This window comes from Zalophus californianus, chromosome 9 (assembly GCF_009762305.2).
Source record: "Zalophus californianus isolate mZalCal1 chromosome 9, mZalCal1.pri.v2, whole genome shotgun sequence".
Lineage (NCBI taxonomy): Eukaryota > Metazoa > Chordata > Mammalia > Carnivora > Otariidae > Zalophus > Zalophus californianus.
In genome coordinates, this window is record NC_045603.1 from 98,279,564 (window position 1) to 98,299,077 (window position 19,514).

Consider the following 19,514-nt stretch of genomic DNA (forward strand, 5'->3'; position numbering starts at 1 on the left):
TGTAGTGCTTGAAAAGTAGAATGTGGTGAGGAAACCTGGACTTCAGCCCTGGCTCCACTGCCAAGCAGTGTTCACGGAGAGACTTCTTCAGCTGTTAAAAGAAGGGATCGGACTAGACCGCCTCCAAGATTTGTTTTTGAGAATTAAAGACCTTTAAGCACTGAATACGTTGTGACAAATCTCCAACATCGAATAACATGGCTATCTGCGTACTACTGCTGGGCAACCGTGCTCATGACCTAGAGGAATGTGGATAGTCCATGAAGTAATGCCCACTTAAGTTTTGGGCTCAGCCAGTCTCTTGGGTGGGCATCCAAGACCTCTCAATCTGCGCTGTGACACTAATGAATGTATCATCTATGATGAGACATGTCAATGTCTGCTAGCTTCCTGAATACTTTTCTTTCCCCTGCTCTTGCCAATTGCTGAAAATGTCCTGACTGCCCTATCTTCACCACAGCTATTAAAACCAGAATCTACTCTTTTTAAGGATTCACTCACAATCATAGCAAGAACTCTTATGAGGTAGGTACTCCTGGTCTCAATTTATAGAGAAGGACATAAGCATCGGAATTAAATTGTTACCCAGGGGCATGACACTTGGAGTGAAGTCTAGATCCAGCTGCTGTATCTTACCACTTGCTCAGTAGTAAACCTGAGGTTTCATCTTCCCCTTCTTCACATATTTGGTCTAAATGAGGTGACTGAAAATCTTTCATTAAAAACGCTGCCCTGTGGCATTGATAATTATCACGAATGTGTGAGTTGGGGGTGGGGGGGGGACAACAGTCTCCAAAACGCTATCTTACTAACACCACTATTAAGGTATGGGCTTTGAGTTGTTGCCCCAGTGTGGTGGCAGTCTGTCATGCACTTGATTGGTTTCCATCCTGATGTAGAGTCCTTCTCATTGTACCGTAGCTGACTAGGATGACAGCTGGCCCACTTGTGACAGAGCTCCGTGCTCCAGTCCTTCAGAATCGTGGTGCCAGTTAATGTCACATATAAACTGGAAAACAAAAAAAAAGCGGAGTTGGGGGGATAAAAACAAGGGGCAAGGCCAAAAATACTATGTCATTTTATACGTGAGAATGTATTCGAGTGTGAAAGAACGGGAACCCTGACAACTGTGAAGAATTACAGCTTTATTGTGTAAGTCTTTGTATTTATAAGTACAGTTTATAAATAATCATTTCTTTCTAAGTTAAAAAATAATCCTGGGGAGCCGATGTTCGTGCGATTGAAAAGAAGTGCGAAGGGTTTAAATCTCGCAACACCAGCTACGCCTCCCTAACTTCGTTAAGAAACTAGCTACCTTGAAGAAAGTCTTGATTCAGCCCGGACCTGCGGTGGTCACTAGATTCATATCCTGCAAAAAGGAGCAGAGTCCCCAGTCGCTGAAAAGGTATATTTATGGAATACTATCCTAAAGAGACAAGGGGGTTTTTTTTGCCCCTCATTACCACATATCCTGGTTTTGGAGGGAAAAAAAAAAAAAGTTTGATAGGGAATGCAAAATGGCGACCCGCAGTGACGTCATGCCTGCTTCGGTCGCGTACTGGGGTCTCGGTAAGGGCGGAAGCGTGCTAAAGCCACCTCAAGACACCTCGGCACCGGCCGCCCCCGCTACCTACGCAAAAGGGAAAGTTTCAACGTCGGGCGGATGTGTCCCGGCGAATAATTTACTGAGGGCGGAAGCTCTCCTTTTAAGGGCGGAAGCTCTCCTTTTAAGGGCGGAAAGGCTCCAACCCAACGATAATAGCTTCAGCGCCTGTTGCGTTACAGTCACTTCCGGGGCGGATCGGAAGTTGCTTTGTTTTGCTTCAAGATGGCTGCGGGGATGTATTTGGAACATTATCTGGACAGTAAGAGCAGGCTGGAGGAGGGGGTCAGGGGTCATAGAGTGGTGGTGGGGATCGGGGCTGAGGAGCTGTACGGCCCCGAAGTCCCGGTGGTCAGAAAGTCACAATTGTGAAGGGGTTCCGTGAGAGAAAATATTGGAGGGTGTGAAGAAAGAGGGGGCGGGGCAGCAGGGTCGGGGCCTGGCTTTTGGGTGTAGACGAGGGAGGGGCTGCGCGGTAGGGCTGAGGGGATGTCTGAAGGGCTAATGGGCAGAGCTGGGAAGGTATTTGCTGAGCCCATCCCCAGGGTCTCCAGCCTCAGGATATTCACACACACACACACACACACACCCCACAACCGTTTAGGATCGGTCGTTTTAGTATATCGCCCACTGCTATTTGGAGCAGCGACAAAGACCTGCTCGCAGCTCCTCCGCTCAGTTGTTTCTGAGAAGCGGTTTCTCATGGGGATCGCGGGTTGTGAGTGACCACTGTCAGATAGTAAAACTGGAACGCTTCTCTTCTTGGAGTAAAGATCCAATTCCTATCAAATGGAAATCTGGTGTTGTGTTTATGCCATTTGTGTTACCCACCCCTTCACAAAGCCTGTCACCCTTATGCGCTTACATTTATTTGTCTTAGTGTTGGGAGTCATCCATTCATCCATTCATTTATTGAGGCCCTGCTCTGGGTCAGACATAATGGCAGGTACTGCGGAGATACCAAAATGAATAAGACACAGACCGTGCCCTCAAGTGCTCATAGTCTAGGAGGAAACAGATTCTGCTAATAATTATAAAACTGTGACAAGTGAAATAATAGAAATACATTAAAAGGACAGTTGGTAGCACTGGAGAAAGAAGGGCTAATTCCCTGGGGATGTAGGTAAAGCTTTACCAGAGGATGTGATATTTGAATAGAGTTTTGAAGACTGAGTGTTTATTTGCTAGTGTGGAGAAGGAAAGGAAATTTCTGGTTGGAGAAGGCATCAGCAAAGGTATTACGGTGGATTTGTGGCAGGTCAGGGAAAGGTGAAGTCAGAGTGCTTGACAGATAGGACTCTAAGGTGGAAGATTGGGAAGTGAGGCTGGAGAAAGGCTGGGGCTAGATTGTGCAAGGTCTTTTAAGCCAGCCTAAGAGGCTTGCACTTTAGATAGCAAAGAACCAACAGATTTTAAAAATAGGTTTTAATAAGGGAAAACAACTGATGTATGATAAGTTCAGGTCTCAGTGACAGAAGTCTTTAGGAGCTAAAAGGACAGCACTGATTGAATGACTGGGTAGTTGAGAGAGAAAGAAGAATCTAAGGTGACTCTTTGATTTCCTGCTTGGGAAGTGAGGTGGATATGATACCATCAGCAAGATAGGGAATCAGGAGTAACAGCAATATACCTAATTCAATTTTAAACTTAAGCATAGGCATGGTAATTATATGAGAGTGAATGAGGTCGAGATCATTCAGGGAATATAAGGAAAGTGGGAAAATGAGAGGATTAAAGTATAATCTCAAGAAAACAGGGGCACCTGGGTGGCTCAGTTGTTAAGCATCTGCCTTTGGCTCAGGTCATGATCCCAGGGTCCTGGGATCGAGCCCTGCATGGGGCTCCCTGCTCCTCGGGAGGCCTGCTTCTCCCTCTCCCACTCCCCCTGCTTGTGTTCCCTCTCTCACTGTCTCTCTCTCTGTCAAATAAATAAAATCTTAAAAAAAAAAAAGAAAAGGGACAGGCTAAAGAAACATCACTGTTGGAATTATCAGAAAGTATATGATGAGATTTAGAATCCTAAGAGGAAGAAAGTTACTGAAGGAAAGAAGATGGTGCCAACTGCTGCAGACATATTTTTTAAGATAGGACTATCTTGTCCTATCTTAACAATGATCTGTTGATCTGTTTGATCAATAGATCAAATGATCTGTTGATCATTTGTTTTGGTAAGTCATCGGTGACTTAAAGTAATCTCAATAAACTGGTGATGGCAGACCTGACGTTATAGTTTAAAGCAGTGCAGGTATTTTTAAAAGTTTGAGATGGAGTCATGGGAAGAGATTTTTCTTTTATGGAGAGACATAAGTTATATGTGCATTTATTCAAGTATTTATTGAAGACCCTCTGTACGCAAGTCATAGCAAAATAAGCGAGAAGACAGACATGTCCAGTCCTTCTGGAGGGCTAGGGAGAGAGATACCAAATAACTGGTTACACAATTAATGATTTAATTGCAGTTGGATAAGCGCCCAAAAGGGTAGAGCTAGAATAACTTGACAGCATCATCCAGGGCACTTGGAGTCTGGAGAAGTCAGAGTTGAGCTGAACTTAGAAGAATGAACAGCAATTTAGTAGGCTAAGAAGTATGGTGGAGGTGGGATGAAGAACAAGCAGTCATTCCGGACAGTGAAAGCAGCACGTGGAAAGCTGGGTAGCAGTACGAGCCCTGGCAAAGTTGGGGGGCACTCAAGAGAAGGCCAGTCTGATCAGGGCAGACCGAGCACAAAGGGGGACTGACCTGAATCAAGGCTGGAGTAAGGCGAGCATGGGCCAGAAAGTACAAAATAGGCATAGGAATTGTGTGATAGGAAGTTTACCAGATGGTTATAAAGCAGGAGGGTGACTTGATGAGATTTGCATTTTTTAAGAGAATATTCTGACTATGATACAGAAAGCAGATTGGAAGTGTGTGTGTGTGTGTGTGTGCGCGCGTGTGCACGCATGTGTGACGAGTGTGTGTGCACATGTGCGTGTGTGCGTGCGTGTGTGTGTGTGATGAGTGGAGGATACCAGGTGGATATTTGGATTGAGAGCAAGGAGCTTGAAGGGAATCAAGGAAAAGGAGGGGCTGATTGACAGAATAAGGTCACTGAAGGGGCAAATGGTGTGAAAGCTGTGAAGAGATGCAAACACAGCCTCCACTGAAAAAGGAATGATGAGTGCTGTTCTGAGTCAATCTAGCTGTTCCAAGGAGGGGAAACTGAGTCCCCTTCTGGATCTGTGCTTTAAAAGCAGCTGTAAGGCCTATGAAGTACAGTGATTCTCAGTTTTTATTCTTCTCCCTAGGTATTGAAAATCTCCCCTTCGAACTGCAGAGAAACTTTCAGCTCATGAGGGACCTGGACCAAAGAACAGAGGGTATGTACAGAGTAAGGAGTTTGGGTGTATAATGAGTGTGTATGATCATTTCTTTTTTCTGTTTGGTGTTACCATATCATCTGGTCTGATCTGGAGAACTGTGGCTTCTCTCTCTTTTTTACTCTCTTGCAATTCTTAAAAGGAGAGCAGTGAGGATCTACATTTCTAGATCAGCGTTTCCATAATAGAGTTTGCAACAATGCCTCAAGAACTCAAAGATGCTCTGTTCTTTATATCTGCAAGAAGAATTCAAAAAGAAGTCAACTCTAGAATCGTTTCTGTTCTCTGTATTCAATATATCTATAGGAAGACTAGGATGTTTCTACTCTGCTGGATTGTTAACGTTGTATCACACAATTCAGTGTGGCTGTAGACCGCAAGTCATGTTGGTAGAGAAGTTCTTAAAAAGGAAAAAAAGAGAGAGAGAAAGAAGAAAAAAAGAAGGAAGAGCAGCAATTAACAACAGGATCTCTACACTGTATTCTTCAACCTTACAGAAGCACTAGATACCATCTGTGGCCTTCCTTGGATGTTGAGCAAATCTGGCTGCATTGAGGCATTCACTTGGAGCCTGAGGCTACACTACAGTGGTCCGATTGGTCTCTTCAAGGGCAAAGATGTCGTCTATTGGAGCCATGCCCCATACTGGCTGAAGGATATATAGGTCTTACCTTCCATCCTTATGTAGCCATGCTCAAGGATGTGACAGGCTGGTGTTAGAATACCTAAAGCTGTGATTTCAGTTACTCTGGGTAAGTTTACTCATGAAAAGGTGAACATCATGTAAAATCCTGGATGTAGGACACCACCCCCACCGACCCCCCAGCCCCGAGAACTGCCTGGCGGATGTTGAGAACCAGCTTGCTTCCTTTGTATCATAGTCCCTACTCTTGAGTTCGTGCACAGAAAGACCGGTTGGGAGATTATCAAACTCCATGCATTTTCAGCTTCCTCCCAAGGCCTCCCATGAAATGGGGCATGAACATAGTATGTACACAGATCCTTCCAGTTGTCTGTCGCTGCACCATGTTACAGTCACTCTTTTGTTTCTTTTCATCGACATTTTTTATGAGTCCTACCAAATAGTAGGCGGTAGGCATCTACAGTCTCAGTGTCTGGGGACATCGCCAGCCTTCTGATATTAAAATGTTTGGAGCAATGTCTAAGATGAACAAACAGAGAAAAAGTGACGGGAAATACGAGCAGGTTGCAGACGATGAGCAAAGTAGGGTAGGAGAACTGTTACATAAATGAACTAGGGCCTAGTTTTAAATGATGAGTCACAGATGTACAGACCTGGAAGGCGGCCGCAGCAGATGACCCAGCCGGCTTCGCAGCACTCAGAGCTGTTGTGGAATGTTTTTTGAGACAAGAAATCAGGAAGCCTGTGAGACAAGATTCGTGGTTCAAGAAGCAGCAAGCCCTGCAAAGAAGCATTTGCAGACACCCAACAGAAATATACTTCGTATTAGTGCGGTGTGCAAAGGCTCCCTCCTTATTTTTCACTAACTTCAGTTCGCCTGAAGGCACCTTTAAAACAAATACTGTCAATATGTTGCATTACTTGAGTAAATGGCACAGTACCTGTGAACTTTCAGGGCATTTTAGTTCGAAGGTTATGATGCTGGTCAATGGAAAAGGTCCAAGAAACAAGAGGAAGAAGTGTGTTTCATCTAGCCACTCAGGGGCCTTTGTGACCAGGCCTCTGTCTCTGTTGTAGACCTGAAGGCTGAAATTGACAAGTTGGCCACTGAGTATATGAGTAGCGCCCGCAGCCTGAGCTCCGAGGAAAAATTGGCCCTTCTCAAACAGATCCAGGAAGCCTATGGCAAGTGCAAGGAATTTGGTGACGACAAGGTGCAGCTTGCCATGCAGACCTATGAGATGGTATGGCCCTGTTCACGGCTCCCCACCTACCTCCCATCTAATCCTTGGGGTCCTAGACCCCTCCTTCAGCTGTGTCGGGATCTGTTTTGGGTCTGGGAGATACACAGAATGTGCCTTAGCCTTATTTTCTTTTTGCCCAAACCAGCCTTGTAGCTCTCTCTTTTCCTTCCTTGCACCTAGGTGGACAAACACATTCGGCGACTGGACACAGACCTGGCCCGTTTTGAGGCTGATTTGAAGGAGAAGCAGATTGAGTCCAGTGACTATGACAGCTCTTCCAGCAAAGGCAAAAAGAGTGAGGAGGGGGGCGGGGCTAGAGAGGGGGCGGGGTTGCCGAGGGAGAAGCGGCCACACTTCTGCTACAGCTATGGGGGAGGGGCTCGAGCAGGAAGACTTAACCCATCTTTCTGTCTCCCTGCCTTCTGGCTTTCCCCCTCTTTCCTAGAAGGCCGGACTCAAAAGGAGAAGAAAGCTGCCCGTGCTCGTTCCAAAGGGAAAAACTCAGATGAAGAAGCTCCCAAAGCTGCCCAAAAGAAGTTGAAACTTGTGCGCACGTGAGTGTACAAGGGGGCGCTTTGCCACGCAGTGTATTTTCTTCTCCTGCCCCGCACTCCCACCCCACACTGCCCCTTGCCACTCTCTCCATCTTCTGTGCCAGTAACTTCTGTCATTGTGGTATTTGCTGGATAGAAAAGAGACGCCACAAATCACTTGTCCCTCCAGGATGTCTTTCTACCACCTCTCTAGCTTCCCTTTCTGCAGATGACACGTTCTCTTCCTCTCGGCATGCAGAAGTCCTGAGTATGGGATGCCCTCAGTGACCTTTGGCAGTGTCCACCCCTCTGATGTGTTGGATATGCCTGTGGATCCCAACGAACCCACCTATTGCCTTTGTCACCAGGTCTCCTATGGAGAGATGATTGGCTGTGACAACCCTGATGTGAGAACCAACCGTTTTGCCTCCAGATGGGGTTCTGGGGGCCACGAGGGAGCGGGTACAAGAGGGGAAGAAACGGTTGAATAGTGGGACTCCAGAATAACAGGAAGGTGGAGTTGGTTGGCCTTGGGACCTCCAAGATTTCTCCAAAGGGACGGAATACGGGAACACTTCTGAGGAATCTGTGGAGGAAACTTCTTTTCTTTCCTCTGCCCCGCCTGGGCCCCTGACTTCTGCTTCTTCCATCTTCCTCCTTTTCAGTGTTCCATCGAGTGGTTCCACTTTGCCTGTGTGGGGCTGACGACCAAGCCTCGGGGGAAGTGGTGAGTGAGAGAGTTGTGGCAGGCGCTGGGCTGCCCCTGAGCTGCGTGGAGGAGAGCACTCCCTCTCACTCACTTTCTCCCTCCGCCTCTCTCTATCACGTTCCTCTCTAGGTTCTGCCCACGCTGCTCCCAGGAACGCAAGAAGAAATAGATAGGGGCCTTGGACTCCCATGGTTTCTTCCACATCCCTGGACCTGGGCTAGTGGGGAGAGGAAAGCCTGTGCTGGGGCCCGGGGGCTCCGGGAGAGTGGATGGCGCAGTGTAGTCATCCCTTCTCCTCCCCTCTCCCCACTCCTGGTGCTGAGGCTGCATCCAAACCCTGGTAGGGAGGGGTGCCGCAGCCGCTAACCGTCTGTGCTCTCATTCAGCCTGCCCCCCTCAGAGGGAAGTGGTCTTGCCCATTGTCCTTTTGCCTCTGTGCTGAGGTTGGTGCTGTATTTCCAAGGGATGGTCCTCTTCAGTCCCCTTACTTTGTATTTAAGGACTGGGGCAGTAGCATGGGGGCACTCCCCAGCTCTCCTGATTCCCTCCCCCTGTGGGGGGGCTCTGGTGTGATAAACTCTCTTTGTTCTCTTCCTGCTTTTTCCACGGTAGGGGATCCCCCAGAGCATCTGGGCTGTGGCCTTAGTTGAAGGGGCACCCCTTCCTCTGTGCCAAGAGGATTCATCCTGGCCTTGTGAGTGGGAGAGGGGGCAAGGTGGAATGCACATACACATGTGTAAAGGAATTTGAGTAGGTGAATAAAAGCTATCCATGTTGGCCTGCTGTGTTTATTGTAGAGACCGTATTTCAGTACGTGTGCTACACATTTTGTTTGCATCCTCTGGGTTGGATTAGAGGTGGGAGGAAGTAGAACAAGACATGAAACCAGAAGCGATACCTCTGCACCAGAATCCACAACTTCTCACCTTGGGAAGGGCAGGGAGTGCTGCAGCCCGGGGCTTTCCCAGACTTTTAAAATTCTGCATCTTTTCTCCATAAAACATCTTTCACTTAATTTCCAATAAACGTGTATGTGTGTGTTTTATGCATGTACTATTATACTATTAGCTTGATTTCTTATTTTAAACACAAAACGGAAAAACATTTTGCCCCTATGTCAATGGGTTGTCTTGCTCACCTCCCATTTGGAAACCCCTTCCTTAGACTGAACCATCCTTACACCTGAGCACCTCCTCACCCGAACCCGGCTTGCTCCCCCCTTTGGCTCATTTCTTACCCGGAGGCTCCCTCTAGTTCCTACCCAGATAGGCCCTGACTTTGTTCTGTATACTCCATCCCTGCCTGCCCCAGAACCCCGCCTACATTCCCATCTAGGCCTCACCACCCAATAGGCAGATTGGTTCTCCAAACCCCGGTTTTGTCATCTGTAACGTAGGGATGACAGTACCCACTTTGTAGGGTTACCTCGGGAATGCAATAAGGTGATACATACAAAGAACAGCACGGGGCCTACTCCGTCGAAGGTACTGAGTCCGTGATGGCTTTTGCCGTCATTATCCTCCGGGGTGGAATATGACACACGTGAGGACCCTTACACCCTCCCCCCCCACCCCCACCCCCCCAGTGCCGGCGCGGTGAACCCCAGAGCGCGCGGCGGTTTCCGCGGCCCCGCCCCCCGCCCTTTGTGACGTCGGGGCCACACCTTCTACTCCCCCATCTGCGAGCCCGCCCCCGCGGCCCTCTCTGGCTTGGCCCGTTAGAGGCCGCTTTGGTCCGGGAAACGCTGGCGGATCGACTGGGGCCATGAGGAAGCTAGCCGCTGGCTTCCCTCTCTCACTCCTCGAGGGTGAGAGGTTCCCGCCTACTCGAGCAGTCTCTTTCTCCCGAGGTTCAGTCCTTCACTTCCCAAGCGCCCTTGCTATAAGGTTTTGAAATGCTTTCTCAGGGTGGTCACGTTGGGTTTACTCCCTAGCTTCTGGGCTCAGACCCTACCCACTGCCCCTGGAATCTCCTCACCCTGATCTGGGGGGACCGCCTGCCAGACATCCCCCAGTTGCTGATTTCCACGGGGCCCGTTTGCCAGTCGGTCTGCCCAGGGCCCGAGGCGGGTTTTGGAGTTCGGTCCATCCATCCGTCTGTTTCCCTGCCCCGCAGGGCTCCTCCTGCTTCTGACACCTGCCCCAGCCCAGGATTCAATTTCGGCCTCCACCCCAGGCAGCCCTCTCTCTCCCACCGAATATGAACGCTTCTTCGCACTGCTGACCCCAACCTGGAAAGCAGAGACTACCTGCCGTCTCCGGGCAACGCACGGCTGCCGGAACCCCACCCTCGTCCAGCTGGACCAATACGAAAATCACGGCTTGGTTCCGGACGGTGAGGGCCTGACTAGTAGGGCAGCCCCGCGCTCGCTTGAGACCGGAGGAGGATGGCCGACTCCTTACCCTGGGGCCATATTCTCCACTCTGCAGACCCAAGGAGCCCACCGCCCCCGCCCCCGCCCCCTCGGGGAGAGAGGTTCCCCGTTGTGTGTGTTCACCTTCTCCACCCCTGCCCATTCTCAGGCGCTGTCTGCTCCGACCTCCCTTATGCCTCCTGGTTTGAGTCCTTCTGCCAATTTACTCAGTATCGTTGCTCCAACCATGTCTACTACGCCAAGGTGAGGCTCGGGACAAAGGTTGGATGTGGTGTCCGAGGACCACGGGGGAGTTCTGGGGCGGGGGGGAGGTGAGGCGTTGAGGAAGGGCTCCAGGAGGGCCATCCTGAGATCCTCCCTCCCTGCCACTTTGCCGGTCCTTTACTCGGAGTAGGTAGGAGTGCAGTCTCACCCTGGGCATTCAGACTGTCGGAATGGTCTTGTTCCTGCAAGAAAAGCAGGGAAGAGGGCAGAGGAGAGGCAAAGGGACAAGGCCTCCCCTTTCTTCTAATACTTGAGTGATTTCTTTCAAGTCAAACACGAGAGTGAAGGCAGAGGTGTGGCCCAGACACTGAGTCTTCTCTCACGGGGGAACCCTTTCTCAGGTTTAGAGGGTTCCACCAGGGACCATACCCCTTCATCCCTGTCCAGCAACTGCGAGAGAGGAGACATGCCAGAAAAGGACTGAGCCGGACGCTGGAGTACAAGTCCACCCTATGGGAAGCATGCCCACTGTCCTTCTCTTCTTGCAGAGGGTCCGGTGCTCCCAACCAGTCTCAATCCTCTCACCTAACACTCTCAAGGAGATTGACGCTTCCTCTGATGTCCCTCCCGCCACGATGAGCTCCCCGCTCTCGTCTCACGTCACAGGTGAGACCCTGCCAGTACCTGGGAGGCTACCTGCAAGCCCTTCCACAAATCCCAGAGCCCAGGAGTTAAGGCATCGGCGGTAGGGAATGGGGAAGAATGTTGAGCAGGGCTGGGGGGTGGGGGGCTGGCAGCATGCGACTAGTTACGTAAGGCAAGGCCGGAGACTGCTTTTTATGAATACAAGGTGGGGCTTTCCCCGTCCAGGAGTATCTTCTGACATTGCATACAATTCTAGGAAAAATTCACTTTTCCCAGCTCCCCCAAGCATTCCTGCGTCTGGAAGTCCTCTGGGACTTTTATAAGCCGCCATCTGCACTCTAGAAAGGATTCGTTGCTCCCCATTCAGCATCTTTGGTGTTTCCTAAGTGAGAGGGACAAAAGGTGGGATTTGAGGTGGGAGCTAGGGAAGAGGAGCACTTGTCGGGGAGGTGGAAAGGAGAACCACAGTTGCCGTAATTGCCATGGCAGTTTTTCTTTTCTTTTCATATTCATTTCATATTCATATTTTATATTCATATTCATATTCTTTTATTTTCATATTCGTCCCTCTCGGGGGCCAGAAGCCTGACTCTTCCTTCCCATTTTCTTTCTCGGTCCTTCCCAAACCCTTCTACAGCCACAGAACGACAGGCCTTCCAGCCCTGGCCCGAGAGGCTCAACAGCAACGTGGAGGAGCTGCTACAGTCCTCCCTGTCCCTGGGGGGCCAGGAGCGCAGGCAGGAGCAAGGCCAGGAGCGCAGGCAGGAGCAAGGCCAGGAGCGCAGGCAGGAGCAAGGCCAGGAGCGCAGGCAGGAGCAAGGCCAGGAGCGCAGGCAGGAGCAAGGCCAGGAGCACACGCAGGAGCAGGGGCAGGAGCGCAGGCAGGAGCAAGGCCAGGAGCGCACGCAGGAGCAGGGGCAGGAGCGCACGCAGGAGCAAGGGCAGGAGCGCAAGCAGGAGCAAGGGCAGGAGCAAGAAGAGCAAGAAGAGGAGCTGGAGGAAGAGGGGAAGCAAGAGGAAGGGCAGGGGGCAGAAGAGGGACTGGAGTCAATGGCTGGGCTGCAGACAGATCGAGAGCTCAAGTTCCAGTCTGAATTTGTGTCTTCCAACCCTTTCTCCTTCACTCCCCGGGTCCGGGAAGTGGAGTCCACTCCTGTGATGATGGAGAACATCCAGGAGCTCATCCGATCAGCCCAGGAAATGGATGAAATGAATGATCTGTATAATGAAGAACCTGGCTGGAAAAAGCCAACCCGGGACAGGTACAGGCCGTTCTGACCCACGCTTCCCGGCCACGGCCCTATCCCCGCTGCTGCCTTTTTTGGGAAGGAGAAGCTTCCTTTTCCCAGCCTCGGCTTCCAAGACCCACTCGGACCTGCTTGGGCTTCAGGCACGCCTAGCAGCTGTCTGCCTCACCTCTTCTGTCTCCGTCACTGCCTTAAGCACTTGTCCTAGATGCCCTTGCTCTGTGTGATGGGGTGGTGTGGGCCCTGGACCTGGGCCTGGGTTCTGGTCTTGTCTCTGCCTCTGATTGCCATTGCAGCTTTAGGGAGGATTACTTCCCCTTTCGGTTTCTCAGTTCCTCATTTGTGAAAGGAGGCAGTTGGCCTGGAGGCCTCTAAAGCCCCATCAGCATGCTGAATGTGTGTGACCAAGACCAGACACCAAGGGGGTGGGGTGGGGGAAGAATGGATGTGGCTTTCTGCTCCAGCCCTCCGGCCCATCCCCACCAGCCAGCGCTGTCTTCTTGCAGCCTCCTGCAGATGCCCCACGTAGAGGCCTTGCTGGTGCTATGCTACTCGATTGTGGAGAACACCTGCACCATAACCCCCACAGCCAGGGCCTGGCAGTACATAGAGGAGGAGCTCCTTGGCTTCGGGAAGCCGGTATGCCTGCAATGCTGTTTAATGGATACATGCTCGTTGGCCATCCTCTGGGCCCGGCGCTAGACTGGGCCTTGAGAGTGAGGGGGGAAGGCAGGGGTACAGAAAGCACGAGGTATCATTGGAGAGACATTCTCTCTGAGTGAGAATCTTTCTTTGGGAGGACATCTCTGGCTCACCTTAAAGGAAAAAGGCCCAAGACCTAGTCTGGAATCCTTTCCAGTCCAGAGTTCAGTCTTCCATCTCTCTGAGCTGTTAGGCTTGAGTTATTTCCTGAGCTAGTTCACCATCTTCAAAACCTGGCTTTGCCTTGGATGCAGCTCTCCTTTCCAGGGGGGCCAGAGATCCCATTCCAAGGATCTGTAGAGAGATCCCAGTCTCAGTGTGCCCTCAGCACCCAGCAAATCCTATTCCCAGGAAGATATTCTGTAGGCTTTCAAATAAGACAAGTTAGCAAGCACTTGTTAAGAGTGAGCATGCCCTCCATTCATCCGTTTGTTCAATATTGCATAGTGCCAGGCCCAGAGGCTGGCCGAGCAAGTTAAATAATTGACTTTTTAGTGTATAGCGTACCAACTCTGGGCTAGTACTAGTACTCGAGATGTTGGTGATGGGTAAAATAGAACCAGTCTTCTTAGACTAGTGGGAGAAACAGATGAGGTAACAGGCAGAATAGTGTGATGGATAAATGCAGCCATGGGTAAGTACATAGTCCAGATGCAGCAGATGGGGCACCCCACGGTCCATATTTGGGAGGATCAGAGAATTCTTAGAGGAACCAATGTTTAAAACAGAGACCTGAAGATGAAAGACGTTAAGCAGGCAAAAGAAGGGGTTTGGTAGAGGTTCCTGCTAGAGGGAATAGTAGAGCACCAAGAATGAGCAAACTGCTCCCGCCCTTAAGGGGTCTGAAAGCATGAGGGATTCAGTAGCATTATAAAAGAAGTGCGCAGTAGGTGCTGGAGAGAGACTTTACTTTTTAAGATTTTATTTATTTATTTGAGAGAGAGCATGGGGGTGCGGGGCAGAAGGAGAAGCAGACTCGCCGCTGAAAGGAGAGCCCCATGTGGGGCTCGAGCCCAGGACCCTGAGATCATGACCTGAGCCGAAGGCAGACGCTTCACCACCTGAGCCACCCAGGCGCCCCCTGAGACTTTTTTTTTTTTTTTTTTGAGCGTAGGAAGTTCAGGAGTCGTGGAGAGCTCCCTGGATATCGGGGTTTGGTTAAGGGACCAGTCAGGAGCCCATTTTTACCTGGAGCAGAGGGGCAGGAGATAGAGTCAGAGAGATAGGAAGGGTCCTAAGGTGAAAAATCTCAAACAGTGGTCTGAAGCATTTGTATTGAACTTGGTAGGAAGCGCTAACCCGATAACGATTTGAGTCAAGGACATGATGATGCTCCCTTACGTGCTGGTGGGAGGAGTAAGCAAGGCGACGTAAGAGATTCCGTGCCCTGGGACGTGTGTACCCATGCGTGAAGGGGGAGGATGGCCTGAATGGGACATGCTGGTTAGCAAGCCCCGCCCGAGAATGTGGAGGAAGCCCAGTCAGGGCGCAGCCCACAGCTAGGAGATGGGTAACTCCGCTCTGAAGAGTGTCTTCCAAGAACTTGGAGGTTTTGGACCTGGGTTCTTGGGTAGAGTGTCGGTTTGGGAGTTAGCAGGGATAGAGCTCCACCATCTGTTAGACACGTGGTTCTGAGCGGATCTCTTGGCCTCAACTGAGCCCATGTCCTCGTCAGTCAAATGGAGATGTTTCTAGTACCCAGTCTAGCACAGGGCTCGGGTGAAGGCTCACTGAGACGAGAGTGTTTATGGCCATGGTGCTTAGCACTGTGTCGACTGTGTAGATATTAGCATTATCATTAGCAGAGAGAGGGAAAGAGAAGGGTCATGAGTCCTTTTCAGAGTCTAAGGAGTGATTGCAAATCTTAAAAAAAAAAATTGGGGGCACCTGGGTGGCTCATTTTGTTAAGCGTCTGCCTTCGGCTCAGGTCATGATCCCAGGGTCCTGGGATTGAGTCCCGAGTCGGGCTCCCTGTTCAGCGGAGAATCTGCTTCTCCCTCTCCCTCTGCCCCTCCCCACTTCTTGCATGCGCGCTCTCTCTCAAATAAATAAATAAATTCCTTAAAAAAAAAAAAAGGAGTGCTTGTAGGTCACCTGGTGGGAGACGTCTGTCAGGCACTTGGCAATGAGGATTTGGAGCTCAGGAAAGAGATTGGAAAGGATGATATGATCTGGGTGTTGCCTGCAGAAAAGTGAAGGTTACCTGGGAGCACACACATCAGGAAGAAGGTGAAGAGTTAGAACACTGAGCAGAGGTCGTGGAGGAGCCTTTGGGGAGGGGTCAGGGAGGAAAGCCAGAGAAGCCTTCGGAAGAGCCTTACTGGGAAGGCATTCTGCGGAGACGGTTCTGCAGGGCTGAAAGTGTCTTCAGCCTCAGTCTGTCAACCACATTCCTGCCCCAGGTCTGTGACAGCCTTGGGCGGCGACACACAGCCACCTGTGCCCTCTGTGACTTCTGCTCCCTGAAGCTGGAACAGTGCCACTCGGAGGCGGTCCTGCAGCGACAGCTGTGTGACAACTCACACAAAACACCCTTCATCAGCCCCTTGCTCATAGCCCAGAGCATGTCCATCGGTACCCAGGTACCTAGCCAGGCAGCCTGCAGTGGGGGAGGCCTCAGGCTCCAGGAAGGACTGGGCAGTGGGAAGGGAGGGTCTGCACGGGGGCAGGGGCATGCACCTCTCCCCTGTCCCCTGTGCCACAGGTAGGGACGCCAACATCAGGCCGCTTCTACGGGCTGGATATGTATGGTGGACTCCGCATGGACTTCTGGTGCGCCCGGCTGGCCACCAAGGGCTGTGAAGATATTCGGGTGTCCAGCTGGCTCCAGACAGAATTCCTTAGCTTCCAGGATGGGGATTTCCCCACCAAGGTCAGAGCCTTTCCCCAAAGCTCAAGCCTACCCCAGTTGTCCCCATTCCTTCCAGTTCCTTGCTCTAAGTAGCCCCAAGATGTGCCAGGGGGCTAGGCCTCTGGCTTCTGGGGAACCAGTCCTCACTGAGCCTCCTGCCTCTTTCCAATAGACGCCCTTCCACCCCCACCCCCTCTCAAAAAAAAAAAAAGAGCAGGGTTGTGTTTGTGAAAGGAGCAGGAATCAGAGGGGCGGAGGGGCTGGGAGAGCACAGGCCTGGGAGGCAGGAGACAGAGGTTCTGATCCCGGCTCTGCAGGGTCCCTGCTGAGGGGCTCTGGTCAAGTCACTTCCCAAACTGGCCCAAAGTTAGACTCACCTTTACAACCGATGCTAAGGGGATGCCCGAGGTGTCATGGGCCTGTGACCCAGTGCTGCCCTGCCTCAGTCTGGCGGGCTCCTTGCCCTGCAGTTCCAGCACTTTCCCTGCTCAGTGGAATCAACTTTGCTCCCTCTGACCTCCCCTGTGGAGCTACTAGTTGTTGACTGACAGCCAGGTCCCTCCCTCCTGCAGTTTAGCAGGAAAAGTCAAGGCCAGGAAAAGCCGGGGCAGCTTAAGAAAGGGTTGGTAGCCGAGATGAGGGGCCCCTTCCCAGCTCTTATCCCTGGGCCTGAGGAGAGGTAGACCCTAGAAAGGGTCTCAGAGATCATCCCTCCTCCTCCCCTGGATTTATAGATGGGGAGGCGAGATCCACAGAGGGAAGTGATTCACCCAAGGTCACACATTAGAGATTCTTCTACCTTCTCCCTCACTTAACCCACTAGAAGGCTCCCTGAGATTGGACCCCTGCTTGGGCCCCCTTCCCCATTCCCTACTCCTCAGCAACTTGCCCAGCAAGCTGACCAGCAGGGCAGCCACTGAATTCTCCAGCTCCTGGCTTCTGTTCAGCACCGAACTGTGACTGAGGGTGGGACAGGAAAGGCCCAGGGGACAGAGGCCTATTCCTCAGAGAAGGGGGCACCCCGGGTGTAGAGGGTCTGGTTCTCAAGGGCTCCACCTCTGGCCCTGGTTCGGCCATTATGGGCTCTCTCTGGAGGACTGGCATCTTAGAAGGCTTCTGATGTCTCCGCACCTCCCCATTCCTGGCTCCTGGCTTAGATTTGTGACACAGACTATGTACAGTATCCAAACTACTGTACCTTCAAAAGCCAACAGTGCCTGATGAGAAGCCGGGACCGGAAGGTAAGCCCCGCCCCCCCCCGCCCCCTACTTCTCCCCTCAGCCCCTCAGTCGGGTCACCAGAGGGGGGTCTGTTCTGAGCGCACACACACACACACACACACACACACACACACACACACACACACTCCACTCTGCTCTGAGCGGGGGTGAGAACAGTTCCCAGCTTGCCTCTCTGGGCTGAGGCCTCCACCAGAGCCCTCTCTCCCACCCCCTCCTGTCTTGGAGTAAGTGAGGCCCTCCCTCCAAGGCAGAGGTGGGGGGAGGGGCCCAGGAGGGATGTGCAAATAAAAGGAGAGGGCCCTTGGGGCACCACAGCAAGAATTCCTAGCTGGGTTGGGCATTGGATATTGAGGTCTGGACTCTTACTCACCAAGTAGTCTGGAATAAGTCACTTCCTTCTCCATTCTCAGCCTCCTCGCTTCTTAGAGGTTGGGCTACTTGGTGTGTCTTGCAGCCTTAAAAACCCACATTTGTTTCCTCCTTCCTCCGACTGCCCTGTGCCCATCTCCACTCGCCTCTGGTTCCTGTGGGACTAATGCCACTTCCCCACCTCCGCGCCTCTGCCCCCTGGGCTCTGTGACACAGACTGTGTGTCCCCGATCCCTGTGTAGGTGTCCCGGATGAGATGTCTGCAGAACGAGACTTACAGCATCTTGAGCCAGGCCAAAAGTGAGGACCTTGTGCTTCGATGGAGCCAGGAATTTAGCACCTTGACTCTAGGCCAAGCCGGATGAGCTGGGGTCCATACTGTCTTCACCCCAGCCCGACCTTTCCACATTCCATTGCTCTTAGACCCCATCTGTCAGTTTGCTTCCTGGCTGCCCCTTATGGGTCTCTTATCTGGCCCCTATTCACTTTCCTTGGGTTGGGGCAGCAGTCCCAGAGAGGCCCATGATGGGAACGCCACCCTCCTTAAAGGATGTCTTTGCATAAAGTGTTTATTTTCAACCTGTGTGGCCTACTTTGGTTATGATCCCATACTCAGCACTGCCATCCTGCCCCTGGGAATCAACACTCCAACCCCTGGGATTTATGGATCCGTCTAAAGATGAAAGGACCTCACGAATGGTACTTAGGGAAGTAGCCAACTGCCAGGAGACCTAAGGAATCTGGTGGTTGGATTGAAGAAGGCCATGGCTGGGGTCTTAGGGATTGTGTGGGCCATGAGGGCGTGTGTCTTCATTTCTGAAGCCCGTAACTTCAGATGAGTATAAGATTGTCCCTCTGGAGGATAAAGGCCAGAGCCTGCCTGAGATCATGTCCCAGGGGTGGGGGGAATAACCCCAGGGAAGTAGGGCAGAACTTGCACTTCATCAGGAAGGAGGAGACATCCGGGACCTGGAGCTCAGGAAACCCTTGATTTCACATCCAGTGATGGGCCAGATGGTCTGAACTTTGAGGTGGTCACATCTTGACAACATACATTGAGGTGTGACTCCAGCATTGGTCATTAATAACTTGGGATCTTCCAAAATGTGTTCTAGGGACACACATGTTCTGTACAGTCTCTCCTCCTACAGGTACACGGTGATTAACAGCATTAAAAAAACAAAACCAAACAAAAAAAACTTGTCTTTTATGGAGAAGTTCAAACTTGCACAAAAATAGAATAGTATAATGCACCCTGTACACCCTTCACCCAGCTTCACTTATGAACACATGGTCAATCTTCTAATGGCATGGTAAAGACCGTCAGAAGTCCTGTCATAGGGGTGCCTGGGTGGCTCAGTTGGTTGGGCGACTGCCTCCGGCTCGGGTCATGATCCTGGAGTCCCGGGATCGAGTCCCGCATCGGGCTCCCTGCTCAGCGAGGAGCCTGCTTCTCCGTCTGACCCTACCCCCTCTCATGTACTCTCTCTCTCTCTCTCATTTTCGCTCTCTCAAATAAATAAATCTTAAAAAAAAAATCGGGGCGCCTGGGTGGCTCAGTCGTTGAGCATCTGCCTTCGGCTCAGGTCATGGTCCCGGGGTCTGGGGATCGAGACCCGCATCGGGCTCCCGGCTCCGCGGGAAGCCTGCTTCTCCCTCTCCCACTCCCCCTGCTTGTGTTTCCTCTCTCGCTGTGTCTCTCACTGTCAAATGAATAAAATCTTAAAAAAAAAAAAAAAAAAAAGAAGTCCTGTCATAGAGAAACCTGTTCAGCGTAGTGTTTCTCAGA

At 51.3% G+C, this 19,514-nt stretch overlaps 2 protein-coding genes and 1 long non-coding RNA gene across 9 annotated transcripts; 2 read left to right on the forward strand and 1 right to left on the reverse strand.

The window, feature by feature from the left end:
• Positions 1 to 502: 502 nt before the first annotated feature.
• LOC113921787 lies at positions 503 to 6,658 on the reverse strand. 2 transcript variants are annotated; one of them, XR_003519805.2, is made up of 4 exons: positions 6,260 to 6,658; positions 2,469 to 2,552; positions 2,260 to 2,385; positions 503 to 1,009 (listed from the first exon to the last, which is right to left on the reverse strand). It is a non-coding gene; the product is annotated as an uncharacterized LOC113921787 (long non-coding RNA). The 2 variants fall into 2 exon arrangements; XR_003519807.1 differs by lacking the exon at positions 503 to 1,009 and adding an exon at positions 1,067 to 1,369.
• Positions 1,802 to 9,156, forward strand: ING4 (inhibitor of growth family member 4). 5 transcript variants are annotated; one of them, XR_003519804.1, is made up of 8 exons: positions 1,802 to 1,865; positions 4,892 to 4,963; positions 6,684 to 6,850; positions 7,031 to 7,145; positions 7,296 to 7,404; positions 7,752 to 7,790; positions 8,049 to 8,110; positions 8,222 to 9,156. XR_003519804.1 is itself a non-coding variant. In XM_027593012.1 (8 exons), the coding sequence occupies exons 1-8, from the start codon at positions 1,829 to 1,831 to the stop codon at positions 8,259 to 8,261; spliced, it is 750 nt and encodes a 249-aa protein (XP_027448813.1). In that variant the 5' UTR covers positions 1,802 to 1,828; the 3' UTR covers positions 8,262 to 9,156. The 5 variants fall into 5 exon arrangements, 4 of the variants coding, with proteins under 4 accessions (XP_027448813.1, XP_027448814.1, XP_027448815.1 ...); XM_027593012.1 differs by having other exon boundaries at positions 7,643 to 7,790; XM_027593013.1 differs by having other exon boundaries at positions 7,299 to 7,404; positions 7,643 to 7,790.
• A 595-nt stretch (positions 9,157 to 9,751) lies between these two features.
• Positions 9,752 to 18,304, forward strand: LOC113923178 (acrosin binding protein). 2 transcript variants are annotated; one of them, XM_027595837.1, is made up of 10 exons: positions 9,752 to 9,899; positions 10,208 to 10,426; positions 10,615 to 10,709; positions 11,219 to 11,336; positions 11,953 to 12,577; positions 13,069 to 13,201; positions 15,667 to 15,846; positions 15,969 to 16,136; positions 17,273 to 17,356; positions 17,968 to 18,304. In XM_027595837.1, the coding sequence occupies exons 1-10, from the start codon at positions 9,857 to 9,859 to the stop codon at positions 18,088 to 18,090; spliced, it is 1,788 nt and encodes a 595-aa protein (XP_027451638.1). In that variant the 5' UTR covers positions 9,752 to 9,856; the 3' UTR covers positions 18,091 to 18,304. The 2 variants fall into 2 exon arrangements, with proteins under 2 accessions (XP_027451638.1, XP_027451639.1); XM_027595838.2 differs by having other exon boundaries at positions 9,766 to 9,899; positions 10,268 to 10,426; positions 17,968 to 18,090.
• The last annotated feature ends 1,210 nt before the right edge of the window (positions 18,305 to 19,514 follow it).

Coding starts and splice junctions, on each gene's coding strand:
- ING4 (XM_027593012.1), top strand. CDS start 1,829: ATGGCTGCGGGGATGTATTTGGAACATTATCTGGACA. Junction 4,964..6,683: donor CCTGGACCAAAGAACAGAGG/GTATGTACAGAG, acceptor TCTCTGTTGTAG/ACCTGAAGGCTGAAATTGAC. Junction 7,146..7,295: donor TTCCAGCAAAGGCAAAAAGA/GTGAGGAGGGGG, acceptor CCTCTTTCCTAG/AAGGCCGGACTCAAAAGGAG.
- LOC113923178 (XM_027595837.1), top strand. CDS start 9,857: ATGAGGAAGCTAGCCGCTGGCTTCCCTCTCTCACTCCTCGAGG. Junction 13,202..15,666: donor TCCTTGGCTTCGGGAAGCCG/GTATGCCTGCAA, acceptor TTCCTGCCCCAG/GTCTGTGACAGCCTTGGGCG. Junction 15,847..15,968: donor GCATGTCCATCGGTACCCAG/GTACCTAGCCAG, acceptor CCTGTGCCACAG/GTAGGGACGCCAACATCAGG.